General features: G+C 42.7%; 1 protein-coding gene across 1 annotated transcript; it reads left to right on the top strand.

The window, feature by feature from the left end:
• Positions 1–384: 384 nt before the first annotated feature.
• Positions 385–1284, top strand: LOC142427898 (AMMECR1-like protein). Its single transcript, XM_075533021.1, has 2 exons — positions 385–764; positions 870–1284. Exons 1-2 carry the CDS (start codon positions 385–387, stop codon positions 1282–1284), a joined length of 795 nt encoding a protein of 264 aa, XP_075389136.1.
• Positions 1285–18807: the final 17523 nt, after the last annotated feature.

Here is an 18807-nt window from a genome sequence, read left to right as displayed (position 1 = left end):
GCTCCACTTGGTCTACAGTCGCTTGGGGAATACCTCTAGCAGTTCTTGCCATCACCGCTTCCATTTTGCCCCCTTGTCCTTTCTCAGCTCACTCCATGCTCATCTCGCATACGGACCACCTGTGGGCCCGCTTCTCTTGGGAGCACCCACCCAGGCACAGGGCTCCAGCAAGCAGAATGAGAAGGTCGAGCGAGAGAGGTCCGTCCACCCTGGCTGCAACTGGGCCAGAAGAAAAGGTCCAGGAAGAAGGAATGGAATCGAATGGAAGAGAATTCACTCCAGAGACAAAACAGCTCCTCTTCTCTATTACAGCTATTCCCCTGACAATACAAACTTTGTGTTTTCAGGTTCTGCAGCATTCCAGACCTCAGGCACAGAATCAGGATGGGAAAAAGACGGTGTGTCTCTCCACTCAAGCCCAAGTTGGCAGCAGCAAGCGGAACACACAGTCACGGGAACCAGTCCACAACTGTGACCGCCTCTATTTCAGGACCTCCTAAAAACAAACAGCATGTGGACAGCAACCATGGACGGGAAAATGTATCGGACTTAACGCTGGGGCCTGAAAATTATCCAATTACACGAATGAATCCCACATCAGGAGCGCTGAGCCCTCTCCCCTGGCCCAACGGAACTGCCAACACCACCAAGAACCTGGTGGTGACTGCAGAGATGTGCTGCTACAGCTTTGATGTGCTCTACTGTCACCTCTATGGCTTCCCACAGCCACGACTTCCTAGATTCACCAATTACCCCTATCCACTGTTTGTGACATGGGAGACAGGGCGGGATAAGCGTCTCTGGGGCTGCATTGGAACCTTCTCAGCCGTGAATCTTCACCCAGGACTCAGGGAATACTCGTTAACCAGTGCACTTATGGACAGTCGATTTCCCCCAATGACGCGAGAGGAGCTACCTAAGCTTTTCTGCTCTGTCTCCCTCCTTACTAACTTTAAGGTTGCCAGTGATTACCTGGACTGGGAGGTAAGGGTCAATGGAATTCTAATTGAATTCATCAGTGAAAAGGGCATCAAATGTACAGCCACATATTTACCTGAGGTTGCTAAAGAACAAGACTGGGATCAGATCCAGACCATAGACTCATTGCTCAGGAAAGGTGGTTTTAAGGCTCCAATTACCAGTGAATTCCGAAAAACGATCAAACTCACCAGGTACCGAAGTGAGAAGGTGACAATCAGTTATGCAGAGTATGTTGCTTCTCATCAGCACTGTTTCCAGAACGGCACCCTTCATGCCCCACCCCTCTACAATCATGACTCCTGACACAAGGCTGCATGACCAATCTCACCCCCTATGGCAGCCAATGGCTATGACATCATTGGAGCAGACCCCTCCTCTTCCTGGTCCAGTTGCTTCCATTACTGCACCATGTTATGATGCTAGCTTCCATTGCCAAGTCTGCTCCAGCTAAATAAAGGGATGATGGGGTTGCATTGAATGAAACAACTTGAGGGGCCCAAGCCTTGTCTCAGCCTTTCCTCTATGGGGTTCAGTTGGATTGGGGCTTCTCCAAGATTGGTGAGAATTACTATGTTGGTTCAGAGGACCTGTGACATGCAGGTACCACTGGTGATTTGCTGCATGTGTATTGGCTACACAAGGAAGCTGAAATTGAAGATCCATGAAGGCTTAAACCATACACATCCCTATCACCTCCCAAGATCAAGTAGGCAGTCTAGGCAATGGAGACTAATCAGAAACATTATAGGTTTTAAATAGCTTTTTTCATAAAAGAAAACTTTCATTTAATTGCATACCTAGAATTGATCACAGCTTCCATACTTCCTACACTGACATCCTGATAGGATTCAAAGTGGGCACCATGAATCCTCTGTGGTTCCTGGACAGGGCAGCCATGTCAGAAGCCTTTTGGGAGGCATAGGTCCACTGATCAGTGTTCAAGAAACTTCATCTTACTGTGAGTTGCATTTTGTAGCATTCTTTATTTAGAGTGTTGTGCAGCCTGCTGAAGAATGGAATGGAATGGAGATGCCGAAAGGAGGACCTGATGTCATTGCTGCACACGTGTGAAGGAGTTGTCTGTTCCTTACCAACCGGACACCTCAATTCCTCTTCTGGGAGCACTGCCTATAGCTGGATCTCGGTTCTCAGAAAGCAGAGATCAAAGAAGCAGCTGGATTGACCTTTGTAAGGACACCTTGTTCTAGGGAAGAATTCAGGGCCTCCAAGCGGTTTTTCTTTTCAGGCACGCATTCTGAAAGACCTTTATACAAGCTAGTTCTTAAAGGACTTTAAAACAAAGCTGTTAATAAACAAGGTGGCTCTTCAGCTTGTCTAAAGTATTGGACATCTCCAATGCACCAGAGAAAATTCCTAAACTCATTCAAGATATTTCAACCTTCTTGTGACATATTGCCTGTTGCCGTTGTTGCTAATTTCCACGTCTGTCAGCAAGTATCTCCTGTCTGGCTTATTCTTCACTAATTTGGTGGCAGAGTTCATAGAACGAAGGGACTTGGAAGATGCTTTGGATATATCTTAACAGAGGCACTGCTAAATTGATTGATGGGAAGATTTAGCCAGAAGAAAGATTCGCAAGGATATTATTACTGCTTTTCAGCAACACATTTAGAGAATTCATAAAATGGATTGGATATCAACCCAATGAACACAATGATTGGTATATTAAAGTTTATATGGACAAGGCGTGGCTTTCTGAAATGGGCCAAAGGAGCTCCTTTGAGATTCCTCCTGCCAGGAATGTACAAATGGGTACAATTTGAGGAACATTCTGTTCCAGGCATTAGTGTCTTTGGTTTTTAGGTGACAATGAGAATGTAAGTGGATCTTCTTGACACTGTGCTCTGCTGTTCTGACAAGGATGCAGAAAGGTTAAGGGGAAGGTTGGGCTGATAAACGGGAAACCCGTGTCATGTCACCTGTCTTAACTGCTGGGCTTTCACATCCTGCCATATTCCCCTTGTAAGGTTGATCAAAACCCTTTTGAAGATGAAGGGATTGTATCAAGATTTCCTGCTGCTGAGAATAATAAATCAGTCTTACACCATGGTTTGATGTATGGATGGTCGGATCTGAATTAAACCATCCACCTTTGGTTTGTAAAACAGTATTGCTACATAGGGATAAATTCGTCAATGTTTTAATGTTCTGTGTTAGAGTTGTGTTTAGGTTCTAAAGCTTTTTTTAAAAGCAAAAAACCTAGTGCTCAACTTTCACCCCTGAGCACGCTCAGTGAGATTGGCCATGCGAGCATTTATAGTGCCATGCTCTTTAAGCCTATATTTTCTTGTATAAATGTTTACCTATTTGTCTTCACCAGTGTACAATTCATTTTTTATTTTGGTGAGGGTGTGGTAGGATACCTGCCATTTAAGAAAATGAAATGTTAAAATCAGTGCACAAGAAATAGGCTGGTTTGAGCCCAGCACCACACTGAAGTGGCCTCCTGCTGTTAGAGTAAAGAAGCCTTGCTCCCTCCACTTTTCCTCATGCTCCCATACAAAAAGACAGCGATGGAAAAGCTCTTTCCCCCTTTGCTTTGCCCAAGGGGACTTGGGAGCTGGCCAAGGAAAATACTCATAAGGAATGGTGCTTTCTGTGTCAGTCCGGAACAGGGCCTGGTCTGGAAGTGTACAGTGATGGACACCTCAGAAACACGTATGGCAGGTTGCTCTCAGGAAAAACAGAAGCCTGGATTATCCATGTGGCAGCTCTGCTAGGGAGATGACAGCTCTGAACTGCCTTCCACGTGCTTGACCAAATCAGTCATGAGAGTGTTCAGATACATATATGATTTGTAGATGGAAGGAAGTGAGTTTTCTGCTTAGTGTAACCTTTGTCCTTGAGCTGCATAAACTGAACAGTAGGTAATCAGATTTCACAGAACCAATCTAACTGCTGGCTTGGTTCATAGTTTATGTCATCCTTAGCTGTGAGTGCCTTTTGGTCTGAAAAATTGGGTTGTTTCATAATACCCACAGCTAGGACATACTGTATACATTGCCCTCACTTTATATTAAAAGGATTGTGTTTGATCACTAGGGTTTGTCGATACTGAATTGTTTCCACTGTGAGTTTCTACAAACATTGTCTCTGCATAATAAAGCCACTCATGTTAGAGAACATTTCAACAAGAAAGTTTTGTAGGTGAAGTACTGCATATTGTTATAATATCTATACAAAAGAAGCACTGGGCGTCAATTTAAGATTTGCACAATATCTGTTTTCCATATGTGAACACCCGCAAATACACTAAATTGTTATTTTCTGCTGGGTTTCTGGAACCTTGAAAGTTATGTGTTTGTTTTGTTTCGTTACACCTGTTTCCCCGAAGCAGACTGTATGGCATGCAATACAAAGACTTCAGAATAAGTCTCTGTGTTACACTCTGTTGCCTCTTGGCTATATAGCTTACGAGTGCAAATCGTTTAACTCCAACAAAATATTGTAGAGAACAAACCATAATGGGCTAAAATAAAATTTTAAAAAGAGTTACAGCCAGAGAAAAGCACAAGGACATCTCCACCATGTCCTATAGGGTCGAACTGATGTCATTGAGTCTGTTTGGCTAGTTCTCTTGGTTCATATTTTACATTAAGTGTTATTTTTGATATTACCATCTTCATGCTATTTTTCTTTACCAGATTATTTACTAGCATTTCTGGAAACATTCACTTATGTTGAAGGTTTCTGAATTATTGTCTTTAGATTTACTTTTTAAAAAATCCCTGGAGGCACTTCTTGTTAGTGGAATTGGAGATTTCACATGATTGCAACTGAAATTATGTATCAGCTAATACAGATACCCTTCCAACTGAGTAAACTTCCAGAGCAGCATACTGAGGCAGGGGCAGTCTGGGAAAACCTGCTCCATGTGGACAAGTCCTGTCTCTGGGAGAAAAAAATAGCTGTCCTCCGTAGTAGAATTCCCTTAGTGAATCAACATGCCTGGAGAAAGTACATTTGCTCTCATGGAGAAATCAATGCACTGGAAGAAATTTTCAGAGAGATAAAGAAACAAAAGCACAGAATTCCAAGATACACAGAACGGCCATGAGAACAGGGTTTTATGACTTTATTTTGCAGCCTGAAGTCCCAGATTTATTGAAGCCAGAACTCAAGTTTTAAAAATCATGAATTTCTGGCCTATTATGGAAGAATTTAAGGATTTCAACAAATATATTGTTTTTATGGAATACCAAGGTGCCTACTATGCAGGCCTGGCAAAGATAATCCCACCAAAGAGTGGACAGCCGACAGAAATAAAAATGTGGATGACACCCTCATAGCCAGTCCTGTGCAGCAAGTAGCTAAGGGATAGGCAGGTGTCTTTTTACAAGACCATAAAATAAAGAAATCCATGACAGTAAAGGAGCATCGCCACTTGGCTCACACTGACAGATATTGCACTCCCACACACCGGGATGTTGAGGATTTGGAGTGAACATTGGAAGGACCGCCTGTACCATTCTCCCATTTATGGGGCTAAGGTATGCGGCTCCTTGTTTGGTGAAAAGACTGAGCATCAGAACCTCACACACCTGGGGACGATCCAGGGTCTCCTGTAATAGGAGTGTGGAGTTGTTGTCAAAGGCGTCAACACCCCTCCCTGTACGTTGGCCCGTGGCAGACCACCTCCGCTTGGCACACGGAGGACAAGGACCTGTACAGCATCACCCACCTGCACTTCAGGGAGCACAACACTTGGTATGCGGTGCCCCCTGAGCAAGGAGCCCGCCTGGAAAAGCTCCCTGGCAGTTCTAGTGTCTGCGAGAGAACTTCCTGCGGCACAAGGTGGCCCTCATCTCACCCAGCATCCTCAGGGAAAATGCATTCCCTTTGGTCGATCACCCAGGAAGCAGGCGCGTTCATAGTCACATTCCCCTATGGCTCCCACGCTGGCTTCCATCGCGGTTTCAACTGTGCGGAATCCATCAGTTTCGCCTTCCTGCACTGGGTTAATTGAGGTAAAGCTGCTTCTCAGTGCAGCTGCGGGGAAGCCAGGGTCACTTTTCCCATGGACGCCTTCGCGTTCATTCTGCAACCTGAGCGCCATGAGCTGTGGAAACAAGGCAGGGACTGCACCTCTGTGGACCACGTGGAGCCCACAGCACTGACCAGCCCGGAGTGGACGGCCTGGAAGGAAGCCCAGGCTCTTGAGGGGCATCTGCAGTCCTTTAATCCACGCAGGGTCAGGCGTTGCTCTCTGACTCTAGTTGCAAGACAGTGGGCTTGGGGGCTGTGCTTGGGTGTGTCCTGGTTCCACATACCCCTCCTGGGCAGGCAGCTCTGCTGTGTACCCTGAGGGCCCTGCCTTCAATGTCAGCAGTCCTGTGTGATCCAGTGTCTCCCCACTTCCCACCTTAGTTCCATCTGCTCAGTGTCTCCAGCCTCCACAAAGGGGAGTCGCACTAGGCGTCCTCGTGACTAATGCCCATCAGCAGTCCAGGAAGTCCAGGGACATGAGGCACACAGCACGCACACTTGTGCACCTTCCCTCTGAGCCCCTGCCTGCTGATGGATCGTCAACAGATGACCTTGCTCTTCGGAGTTTTGAGATGCAGCATCCTGTCAAAGTTTCTGGGTGTTGCTGTGACCCCGATCTTCTGCCCTTGGAACCTCCGCTTGATCCTGATTCCCCGTGCACGCTGGCCCTTGCCTGCTGTCACTGGACATCTCAGGGAATCTCGTGGACATGGTCATGGTTGTGCAGCGTCCTACCAGTGAGTGTTTGCCTTCGAAAACATTCTCAAGTCAAGTTGCTGTGCACTTCATGTCCCTTGTAACCTACTCAGTTTTTGCTATGTACCACTCTGACGCCTGCAAATTCCTGCCTTCAATGATGTCAACAATCAACTTGACCGATCACTGGGCACAGAATAATGGAGCTGCATCTCCTAAATCCTGAAAGAGGGCCACTACCAAGGTTCTTCTTTCTCTTTGAGCTCAGCTCAATTGAAGTTCTTGTCAAATGTGAGTGTGCCTCTCATGCTCTCAGCCCCAGGAACAGCAGTCTCCCCAGCCTATATTCAACTTGGAAAGTGGTGCCCTATGGTGACCCATTTACTTCACTCTCAGAAATGCAAATTCTAGGTCTCCCAATATTTTACTGTGGACCTCCCCATCTCAATGACTACTATGTTGTTTGAACTCTCCGAGCATTTGGAAAGACTTATGTGTCTTTTCTGAACAAGAATTGGTGCTGTCCTTGGAAAAGAAATCTCTTGTCCGGAAATCTTGAGCCCACTGTTTTCCAGGGTGTCTTGATACATGGCATCATCAAGTATCAAGATCAACTCTTTCAAAGGTGACTCTGTGACATTTAAGGAGGCAACCTGCCAGGTTTTTATCTGATAATGCAGGATGTGGATCCAAATGGTCACATTTTAGCCCCCACAAAAAATTTGGACCAACATTGAATGATGTTGATTATCTGAATGAGACTCTTAATTCATTTGCACTCTGAAAAATTGACTCAATCTTCTACCAGTGAACATAGCTACTTCTTCTAATGAACCCCACACCTTTAACACACTCTACTAATTTAACCAAGCAACTGCTAATGTAGAAACTGCACCTTTGCCCCTTGGAGTCCGTTCTTATTTGGGGTTCAAGGATATCTAATCTGTGTTCATTAAATTTGTTGTTTTCAATGTGTATCATAAAAAGAAATAAATGGTGAAGGGAGACATCAGATAATGCAAGATAGGACAAAATAATAATTTATAAATTATCAAGGTTCATGAGGGAGGGTGTGCAGGGAGGGAGCAGGAAAATGAGGAGCTGATGCCAAGGGCTTAAGTGGAGACTAAATATTTTGAGAATGATGATGGCAACAAATGTATAAATGTGCTTTACACAATTGATGTATGTATGGGTTGTGATAAGAGTTGTATGAGCCCCAATAAAATGATTTTTTAATTGTGGTGATGATTGTACAACTCTTCTTTTTTTCTCCAACTCTTCATGATGTGATCAAACTATTGAATGGTATGATATGTGAATAATATGAAACAAAACTGTTAAAATATGATTGAACTATTGATTTATATAGTTTGTGAATTATATGCCAATAAAACTGTTTAAAATTTAAAAAACATATTTTGGAAACCACTTTTGTGTATGAGATACATTAAAAACAAAGTGACTCATCTCCCAACCAGAGAGGATAAGAAGTAGATACACCCACCAGGCCGTGAGGATGATGTTCCTGATTAGAGCAGCCAGACCACAGAGAGAACAACATGGCTGGCCCCACTATGAGACATGATACCCCTCACTGACCAGTGGCGCTACAGGGGACAGCACTGGAGTCAGAGTGTGCGAACTGCACCTGACCTGATCCCACCACACCAAGGCAAAGCACTGGGGGAGTGTAGCGGACCAGCAAGGGAATGGAGTGGCAAGGTCCCCAGGAAATGCTGAAAGTGGACTTTAGGGCCAGGGCGTGGTGCCACAACAGACTGGACTGGAAAACACTCCTAAAGGCCAACAAACAATCCTTGAACGAACTACCACAAAAAAAAAAAAAAAAAAAGTAGATACAACCTGAAGACTACACAGAACATTCGGTCCCAGTTTCCAGAGTAGATGGTCCATGGGGGAATGGAAGAAAAGTGTACAACAAAACGCAAAAAGTCAGGTGCAATAAACAGGCAGAGCTACTGCCCAGAGATACCTTCTAATCATTGAACTGAAATTACTCCTGGCCCTCTCCTTTCAGCTGAATCACAAATTGGCTAAAAAATAAACCAAATATTCCATGATTACTGTCCTTTTTTTGCATTGAACATCCACAGTCTGAAACATGCCATGCCAATGTTGTTCCCCAAGACCTTATCCCAGATACTCTATGCCTACACTGAGTATGCTTTCGGGCCTCAGAGAAAGGCTTAGGGTTCTCTGCTGGCAGCTACCAGTCTGCTGCAGCATTGCTTGTGGATACATACCTTTCCTCAGTCACACTCCCTGGCCAAGCATTTGAGACCACTTCCATTGAGGACACTGCAAGACAAGCTACCAGATATCAAGTGGAGTGACTGGATGAGTGGTATGTGATGAGTCAGAATGGCAGTCAAAGGGACCCCCTTCCTCCTCCTGCCCAACTCTGTTTCCTATTGTAGTCTTCACGTACCAAGAAGGAAACAGAAGAAACTTTTATTATTATTATTATTGCAGTTGGATTTATTATTTTATTAGGAGCTCTTACAGATATTCTAGCAATTCATCATTCTATTAGATCAAGCCTAGTTGTACAATTGGTACCATCATCATTTTCAAAGAATTTTTTTCTTCTTGAACTCTTTGATATCAATTCCCCTTTATCCCCCCCCAACCCCCATCAACCCTTTATATATATATATTGTTATTGCCCTATTTTCCACCATCTAGTGTACGCATTCACCTACAATGCTGTTGTTAGTTCCCTGCGACTGGGGTTGTACAGTCAACATTGCTATCAGTTTCCCTTCTCCTTTCCATACGCTCAGGGAATCATTATTCTCATTACTGTTTATTAGGGGTTTATCTATCTTGGATTTCGTGCATCAAATGGTCTCAATTATACACATGCAGGTCTATTAAGATTAGTGAGGTAAATCTAAGGGTGTAATAGTGAGACAAGGAAATATTTAAAAGAAACTAGAGGACAGTTATGTGTTTAATCAGAGTTATACTGCACCCTGGATATATCATCCTTTATATATAGCCCTTCTGTAAGGGACTGTCTAATTGTCTTACCGGTGTCTCAACTTTGTCATGCTTGTTCACATCAATTTGATTGGTTGTTTTTGAACTCTTCTGATGCCTGTTGACACCTCATGATCACACAGGCTGTTATGATTTCATGTGGTCTTTGTTGTTTCCCTGCTAAACAGTCCTGTGTTTAACCTCAGGGCTTTATGATCCCAGGCACTATATGTTTTAAGAGCCGAGCACCATCAGTTTTTTTCACCACATTTACATATATACCCATTTTGTCATCAGCAATTGAGTATCACACGTTGCCAAAATATTAGAGTTGTTTTGTTGTATGTTTTCTTTCCAACTTCCCAATTATCACAGTTCTCATAAAAAGTTCTTCAATCTCATGGTACAATGAGAATTGCCCACAGAAAATATACTTTTAAATCATTTTTTTCATGATTGACAATTTAGAATCAGCCCAGGTTCCCTTGAGACCTCTACTTCTGCAATGTCTGTGGCTATTCAATGGTGATGACAAACAGTCATATTCCAAACTTTCAAGATAACAAGGCTTTATTCAAGAAGTCTGTTCAGTTTGGGGAGGTAAAATCGCAATGTGGGATGTAGATCACAGAAGACAGCCAATGGATACATGATACTGAATGAGACATCAGGTGGATTCAGATTCATCAAAGATAACAATGTCTGTGGAGCTAGAATTAGCAAAAAAAAAACAAAGACAAAACCCAAACCCACCTGTGCTAGTCCAGGTTGACTAGAGAAACAAAATTCATGGACACTCAAATATGTATAAGAAAGAGCTTTATATAAAAGAGCAATTATATATTGAGAAACATCCAAGCCCAGTCTAGGTCAAGTCCATAAGTCCAATATTAGCCCATACGTCCAATACTGGTTAATAAGTTCCTCTTTAGACTTGTGGAGCTATGCAATAATGCTGAATGCAGGAAGACCACTGGCCAGTGGGTGGAAACTCTTGTGGATCCAGGGGCAGTGGAAGCATTTAAGTGCTGGCATGGGTCTCCATGTGGCTCCTCCAGTTCCAGGGCTCTGGGTGCATCAGTATAGATACAAGTGCCTTTTCAACAGGAATGTCTTACAGGGAGTGAGTGTATCTGGCCTCCAGTAAGTTATTTATCTCTTTTGCACTCCAAATGAGGTCATCAAGCTATCCAGGAGTTTTTTTTCTCTAGCCTACGTGGATTAACACATAGCTATGAAAGCAACCCCTATTGAATTCTTAGATTAACCAATAAGCCAAAATACTGTCCATTGTGACCTCCACCTGCATTTATGACACAGCCGTCCAGATACCATCCTACTTAACAGTCCCCAAAAATGTGCAATGTAATTGTTTTTGCCACACTCTCCTAAGAGAATAGGTATAAGCCTCTGAAATCAGTAGAAGTGATTCAAAAAAGAAACGATATAAATAAAACACTATTAATAAATTGAAACAAAGTAGGCAGTCTTAACACCCACACATTAAAACATATTATATAGCCATAGCAAACAAAACAGCCTAGTACTGGTACAACAATTGATATGAAGACTGGTGGATTATAATTGAACACCGGAAATACAATCAAATACCTATAGACACCTAATCTTTAATAAAGGTTTAAGACAGAGTAAGTAGGGGCAGAGATAACCTTTTCTCTAAGAAATCCAAATTACATTGGGTCTTTACTTGCAACAACAAAAAAGAATAAGAAGACCCATACTACACACCATGTACAAAAATGAACTCACCATACATCAGAGACCTAAATAGAAACCCCAGAACCATAAAGGCTAACAAAGTTTAGGGACAAACTAAAGGTCACACTCTGAACATAATGACATATCAGCAGTATAAACGAAAAGTAAAGAACTGAGACATACTAAAAAGAATAAACATTTATACACATTGAAAGAATTCATCAAAAGAATTAACAGAAAACGCACAGATTGAGAAAACCATTCAGTAATAATACATCAAATTAAGGGCAAATCTCCAAAATCTGTACGCAACTAAAATATTTAACCAGAAAAATACAAATAACCCAATCGAAAAAATAGGTACAAGACAAAAATAGACAATTTGTTAAAGATGACATCTGGGTGTCAAACTACCATATGAAGAAATGTTAACGTTCACTAGCAAGAAGAGAAAAATAGATTAAAACAATGAGGAAATACCACCTGACACCCACACATTTATCAAAATTCAAGATGACAAAATAATAAATACTAAAGACAAAGAGTAGAAATTGAAATGCTCATACATTTCTGGTGGAAATCAGTACGACACTTCCTTAAACAAATGCAAACACACATATTTTGAAATCTAGTAGTCTCTTTATTTTTATATATACCCTAAAGAAGTAAATAATACAATATGAACAGACATATGCACACTTGTTTATTTTATTTTTTTTTAATTTTTAAACATTTTATTAGGGGTTCATACAACTCTTATCACATGGAAAAACTAGAGAACATTATGCTTAGCAAACTCAGTCAATGTTAGAAACATAAATGTTTAATAATACTAGCATTATGAAATGAACTTGGATTATACTTGAAAGGATAAGATTTTGATGACTGTGAGGAGGCAAAGGACAGGGAGGGAACAGGGATAGGAGAGCAATAGTGAGCAATTGTATATTGAGAAACATCCAAGCCTAGGAGGATGTGGCAGAGAAAAGAAAGAGAACTATTTGCATGGAGTGTTTAAAATGATACTGCTTTTGATTTCCATTTCTTGAGAGATGGGCGGTGTAAATATATGCAGTGTACATATATTTTTAAATCCCTCAAGATTTCTTATTCTTTCAATCTAAATATTGGTCTAAGTGACTAACAAAAAATAGAAAACCAAAAATCAAACTGAACTGGTCTTTAACCATAGAAAAAAAGTTCACTTCAAACAAAAAAGACAAAAGAAATCAGTAAAGGCTTTTAAAAAATGTTTTATGGGTACCCAACCTACTAAGAATCACTTACTTTATTAATCCATTGTGCTGGAAACTGAATGCAGTCTAGTAAAATGCTTAGACAAATAGGCAGACGTAAGTAAAGAAGCAGACTAAGACTCGGGACAAGAGAAAGAGAGAAGAAACTGTTGTTGCTGGTCTTTAGATTGCAATATGCTTTCTTCCAGAGTTGATAAGGAACACATTTCCATGGCAGAGAAATTCATTCCATCTCAGTGTCCGACAGAAATTGTCCTCTGTCAAAAGCCTTTTAAGTCATTTTCCATGATTGCCTGATGATCCCTGACCACTTTTCATTGTGAGCCCAACTTCTGCTTTTTCACTAGCTGTTTCAATGATAAACAAGTCTGGCCACAGTAGAGTTTGGGAAGGTTAAAATCTTGTGGGTCATTGACCGTCAAGGACAGAACAATGTATATAAGGTATTTAATGGGACATTAGATGGATTCAGATTAAGAAAAACCACTTGCAGCCCATGTTATTTTAGGTGAAACAATGAAATAGATCAGAAACTTCCTCAGCTAAGTTACTGAGGTGTTCTTTCTCTCTGAATTGCTAGTTTTCAATCAATCAATGATGTGGTCAGTTGTCACTAAGACAAGGCCCATTTTTATCAGGTTTATGCTCACTTTATTACCTCGGTCTACTTAGAACTGTTCTTAAAGGAAAGACTTAGACCATTCAATTTTGTTTGTTTTTAATATGTACTTTCTTCCTGAATTGCTAATTACCAAAAGTCTAAGAAGTTGAACAGCATGCCCTCCACCCACCACTTTTCTGTCACTTTGTCTTTGTCTCATGGCTTTTGTGTTGCTGTGATTCAAATGCAAATGTGTTTCAAATGCAAGCAGGGTCACCCAAAGTGAAGAGTTTTTAGCAGAACTTCCAGGAGTCCCTCATTACCTCCATGCCCCGTGTTACGGAGTTGCGCCCAACATAGACCACTGACCCACAAGCAGTTGTGAAGTAACAAAGCAAAACTTTATTACAGAAAGACAAAAAAGACAAATAGACAAAAAGACAAATCCGGATTTGGGCTACAGCATGGCCAAGCAGGGTCCAACACTGCAGCGTCCGGCCAAATTTTGCTTTCCCTTTTATACACTTAAAACCAGCAAGGCGAGCCGGTAGAGCAAGAATGGGAAAGGGTGTTTACACAAGATAACAGGGATGCGGGTAGTTCAGCACTTCCTGCTCAGCTTATCTTGGACCAGATGATTTTGCAAAACTTCTTGCTCACATTTATGAGTGGATAGTTGTAAGGTCACAGTGACTTGCTTTTCCAAGATAACATACCTCTCTTAGAATGGGGGTGGCACTTAAGCTTTTCAAAATGGAGTAACTTAAGACAAATTATTTTATTCTATTAAGCGTAACACCCCGCCTCTTGGGAAAGACCCTACCCCTACCCACGTGATGTCAATTCCTGCCGAACCCACTTCCTCTGACTGAGAATGTGCAGTGCGAGGGTCCTAGTAGGGTAAGTAAGTCTCTATATTTCTATGCTGTTCCTAGGCTCGGTGGCTCCGACAGGCCCGGCATCCCCAGCTGTGGCCTGATCCCCACGAATATTACAGTTCCTGCATCTTATCTGCCCGCGTTCCAGGTCATCGCGACCCCATGGGATATTTCCAGGTAAATCCTTTCTGAACTGGTTACAAGCCTCTCTGCCTTCAGCTTGGGATTATGCCGGTCCCCTTTACCTGCTCAGAGCCCCTCATTCACCCTCACCTCTTATGCCGGAAATGCCCGATTGATGGTGGGTTCTTGCCCACCTTGTCAGTTATTGGACATGAGAGTAGGGGACTCCAGAATGTTCTTTACTGAAAGGAGAGGCCAGCCTTGGAGTCATCAGGGCACTCCACTGATGACCGAGGTCTGTATTGGCGCTTAACTTGTAAGCACCTTGCTTTGCAAAAGGGTACCATAGCAGTGACAGCCCTCAAATCCCCTCATAAACTAAGTCCTCACTTGGATTGCAGAGTCCCACATAGTGTAAGCCCCCATTGAGTGCTCTCTCCTCAGGAAGCAAAGGTGAAGGTAACCTGGCCCTCAGGCAGAGGGCTTTGGAATGTGGATGACCTGCACCTTTTCCCAGGCAGCCCTGGAAGGGGCAGTCTTTCTTAGAGGCTTGCAGGCCTGTGTGTCCTTGATGGAGGTCACCAAACTGAAGACAGTACAGGGGTTCTTCTAGCCATCCCTTATCTGTCTTACCCTGGGAAGCATGCCTTCCACCCACCATTTTTCTTTCAGGTTGTCTTTCTATCTGGGCTTCTGTGTTGTGATTCAAATGCAAATGTGTTTCAAATGCAATCAGGGCCACCCAAAGTGAACAGGTTTCACCAGGGTTTCCAGATAAAGAAGAAACTACTAAGAATGAATCCATAGCCACTTGAGGCCCAGAGACTCACCTCCAGGGCCCTCCTTCCAGGTCGCCCTCATTATCTCTAGGCCCCGCCCCTTCTCACAGACTCCACCCTCTCCCCTCCCCAGGTGATGCAATTTCCTGCTTAACCCACTTCTGACTGAGAAGGATCCAGGTGAGCGTCCCATGAGTTTCTGCGGGTGAGTGAGTTTCTGTGTTTCTGTGCTGATCCCGGGCGCGGAATCCCCCGCAGGCATGGCGTCCCTAGCTGGGTCCGGGTTCCTGTGGACATTACACTTGCCACACCCTGTCTGCCAGTGTTTCAAGGTCGCCGAGACCTGGGACATTTCCAGTTAAATCCTTTCTGAACTGGTTGCAGGCCTCAGGCTTCGGGCCTGGGAATACTCAGGGCGCTTTTCTTGCTCAGAGCTCCTCCTGCACCCTCACCCCTCGCTCCAGAAAGGCGCGATTGGGGGTGTTTTTTGCCTGGGCCCCGTCCTTCCTTGTCAGGTCGCGGGCATGAGAGCATGGGGACCCCAGAGTGGCCTTTACTGAAAGGAGAAGCGAGCCTTGCAATCATCAGGCCACCCCACTGATGACTGAAGCCTGTATTAGAGCTTGGTTAAGTTCTTGCTTTGCAGAAGGGTACAATAGCAGCGACAGCCCCAAATCCCAGCATAGATTAAGTCCTCACTTGGATGGCAGAGTCCCACATAGAGTAAACCTCCATTGAGTGCTTTCTTTCCAGGAACCAAGGTTGTAGGTAACATGGCCTCAGGCAGAGAGCATTGGAATGCAGCCAGCTCCAGTACACTTTTCATTTGATCCCTTTGGGCGTGGCCCTGATTAACCAACCTTGAGACCTGCATACAACAGTTTCTTGGAACCAAATTCTATGTATGTAAATTCGTTTTATCCTGTTGGTTTTTCTTCTCATATTTTAACTGTTTCTTCATTTTGTTTGAATTTACTGTGCACGAACTGTGTCCTACTAATAGCTCCTCATTTTAAAAATTGTTTCAATTATTTCTAATTCAAGGCAACATCCAGATATATAACTCTGTATATAGTAAGATAGGATCTTATTTAAAATAAGCTACCATTTTCTCTGTGCCCCACTGCATGGTAGTGCTTGAATGTTATAGTCTTTTATCCACGTGTTCTTGATAAGAGGCTTTTTTTGTCCACTGCGCTACAGTGGGTTCTGTGAGTGATGCCATAGCACCTTACACTCCTCCTTAGGGTTTCTAGGCTGTAGTCCATGTGTTACCAATGGCCACCTCATGGAACACAACTGCTTTCATTTCATGGAGCTGCCAGTCCTCTAACCACTGGAGCAAGAGGGCTTCTTCACGGGCTAATTTAGATGGGCCACGCTGACATGTTTTTCATTATAGACATGGCGATTCTTAATGGGAATTATGTTTGTTATTCTGATTTAGTCATATTTCCAACACACTATCCATGTGCATACATAGACATGAATATGCGATCATTGTGTTCAATTTCCCCTTTGGTTAGGTGCCATGAAGTTAATTCCATCTTGTGGCTATGTCATGTGAGTTCCATAGTGTTTCTGGAGCATGATATTTGTGGAAGCAGATCTCCTGTGCTTCCACAGTAATGCAGGCTGTTTACCCGATCAAGCCTCAGTGAAACAGTCTAGTAAAAGCTATTTGTGCCACCTAGAATCTTTCATTGTCCCTAACCTCCCCAAACAAACTCAATGCCACAAAGTCAATTCTCTCTCATAGTGTTCTGTTATAGGTGTCCGAGATCAAAATCTGTACAGGAGCAACCAGCCTCATTTTCCTCTTGCAGATGTGCTGGTGTGGTTGAACTGCCAGCTTTGAGGGTAGCAAATGAAGCCAGAATTCATTTTTCCCTTAGAAATGAACCAGGCCAAACATGCTGTCAAACCCACACCAGCTCCTGGAGACTCCATGTGTGTCATTGCACAGGGATGTTGCAGAGGGGTTTCAGTGACTGGTTTCTCAAAGTAAATCACCCAGGCTTTCTTCCCTGGAGACTCTGAGTAGACACACACTTCCAGCCTTTCCATGAACACCTATCCATGGTAACCATTATAATGCTCAGGGACATCAAAAATGAAGCAAGACACACATGCGAGCAAGTACACACACTTAGAAAAGCCAGAACCTATATAAGTTGGAAATTTTTCATTGAAGGAAAACTCAAAACTATACAATGAGGTTGAGTTTCTAACTATAACATGAGAAACCACACGGTTGAATTTGTAACCTTTGCAGGACCCAGAAAAATAAAGTCGTATTATTAATTTTCAGCTATCAAGTTTTTATGTGAATTGTAGATATACTGTATCCTAACTGGCCTCTTTACCATAGCTAGAGAATAAAATTAATATCAACTTTAATAGATCTTCAAGAGAGATGGTATATGTAAATAGCTTAATAGTCTTCCTGAGTTTTCGTGGAAGATTGGAAGATGAACAGGTATCCTAAAGATTTTTAAGATGTACAATATTTGAGAAATTAAAAAATTATGACATTCTAATTAGCTTAATCTTGAACTGTCTAGCATAATCTATTAGGAACAGATATGTAGTGGCTTCAAAAGGTTCATGGATAAAGTCCACTGTCTTTATTCCATTTTTCCATGACCTTTTTGAAAGGTCCTTGTGCATTCATGGCATAAAGGATTGGCTACCAATGAGCTCCTTGTATCTCAATTAGATAATACTTGATAAATATTAATCATTGTGCCTGCCATTGGATTCCATATGGTGTAGTGACTGTATTTGGTTTCAGAGTAAAACTATACTCCGTAAGATGTTCAGTGCCTAACTTCAGAAGTTGATTGATTTCTTGTAGGGTACTGCTACATTGCCTTCAATTGCAATCTTTTGTTTGATAGCCAAATGCTCAGTCATTTGCACTACACAGAGACTTCATTTAAGCACCTACACCTTGAAGTGTGAGTGCTTGCAGTCAGAGCCCTGCATTGCCAGATGTGTCATGAGTTAATGTCCCTTACAAGTTGGTGGGCCTTTTCTGGGGCTGCTTTTCTTTTTCTGTTGGTCTTTTATGTGTTCCTGTAATGATACTTTATTGTATGTGGGATATATGAACAAAGGAACCTATTTGTCACAGTGGGTTATAAAATGAGCTGCCGACTGCAAGGGCAGCTGTGCAAACTCACCAGAAATGTGCAGGAGAAATATGAGTCTGCCTGCTCCAGTAAAGCTATACAGGCGTGGCAGTCCTAAAGGGAATTCTACACTGTCTGATAGCTCTGCTGCGAGTTGGCCAGATGTGAGGGCAGGGAGTCACATGTGGACAATTCCAGACCTTATTCTTGTCCACTTATTCACTATTTGAGGCTAAATGCACTTAGATTAACATTTTTGTGGACTCTTGTGAAGTGCAAAAAAAAATTGTTGCTGACAGTTTTGAGAACTGATCCATTTGTGGAGGAGAGTTGTTTTGGAACATGCTATTTTAAAAATCATTTATTGTGGGCTCATACAACTCTTACCACAATCCATACATACATCCATTGTGTCTGACATCTTCCTTCACCCACTTTCCTCTTGTCCATCCCCCAGGGAGGAGGTTATAATGTAGATCCCTGTAGTCGGTTCCCCCTTTCCACCACCCCCTTTCCTCCATCATCCCCCCACCACCCCCGGTATCGCCATTCTCACCACTGGTCCTGAAGGAATCATCTGTCCTGGATTCCCTGTGTTTCAGGTTCATATCTGTACCTGTGTGCATC

The sequence above is a fragment of the Tenrec ecaudatus genome, chromosome 15 (assembly GCF_050624435.1).
Source record: "Tenrec ecaudatus isolate mTenEca1 chromosome 15, mTenEca1.hap1, whole genome shotgun sequence".
NCBI classification, from domain to species: Eukaryota; Metazoa; Chordata; class Mammalia; order Afrosoricida; family Tenrecidae; genus Tenrec; species Tenrec ecaudatus.
The sequence above is the reverse complement of the archived record's forward strand: the minus strand, read 5'-3'. Positions and strand labels throughout refer to the sequence as shown.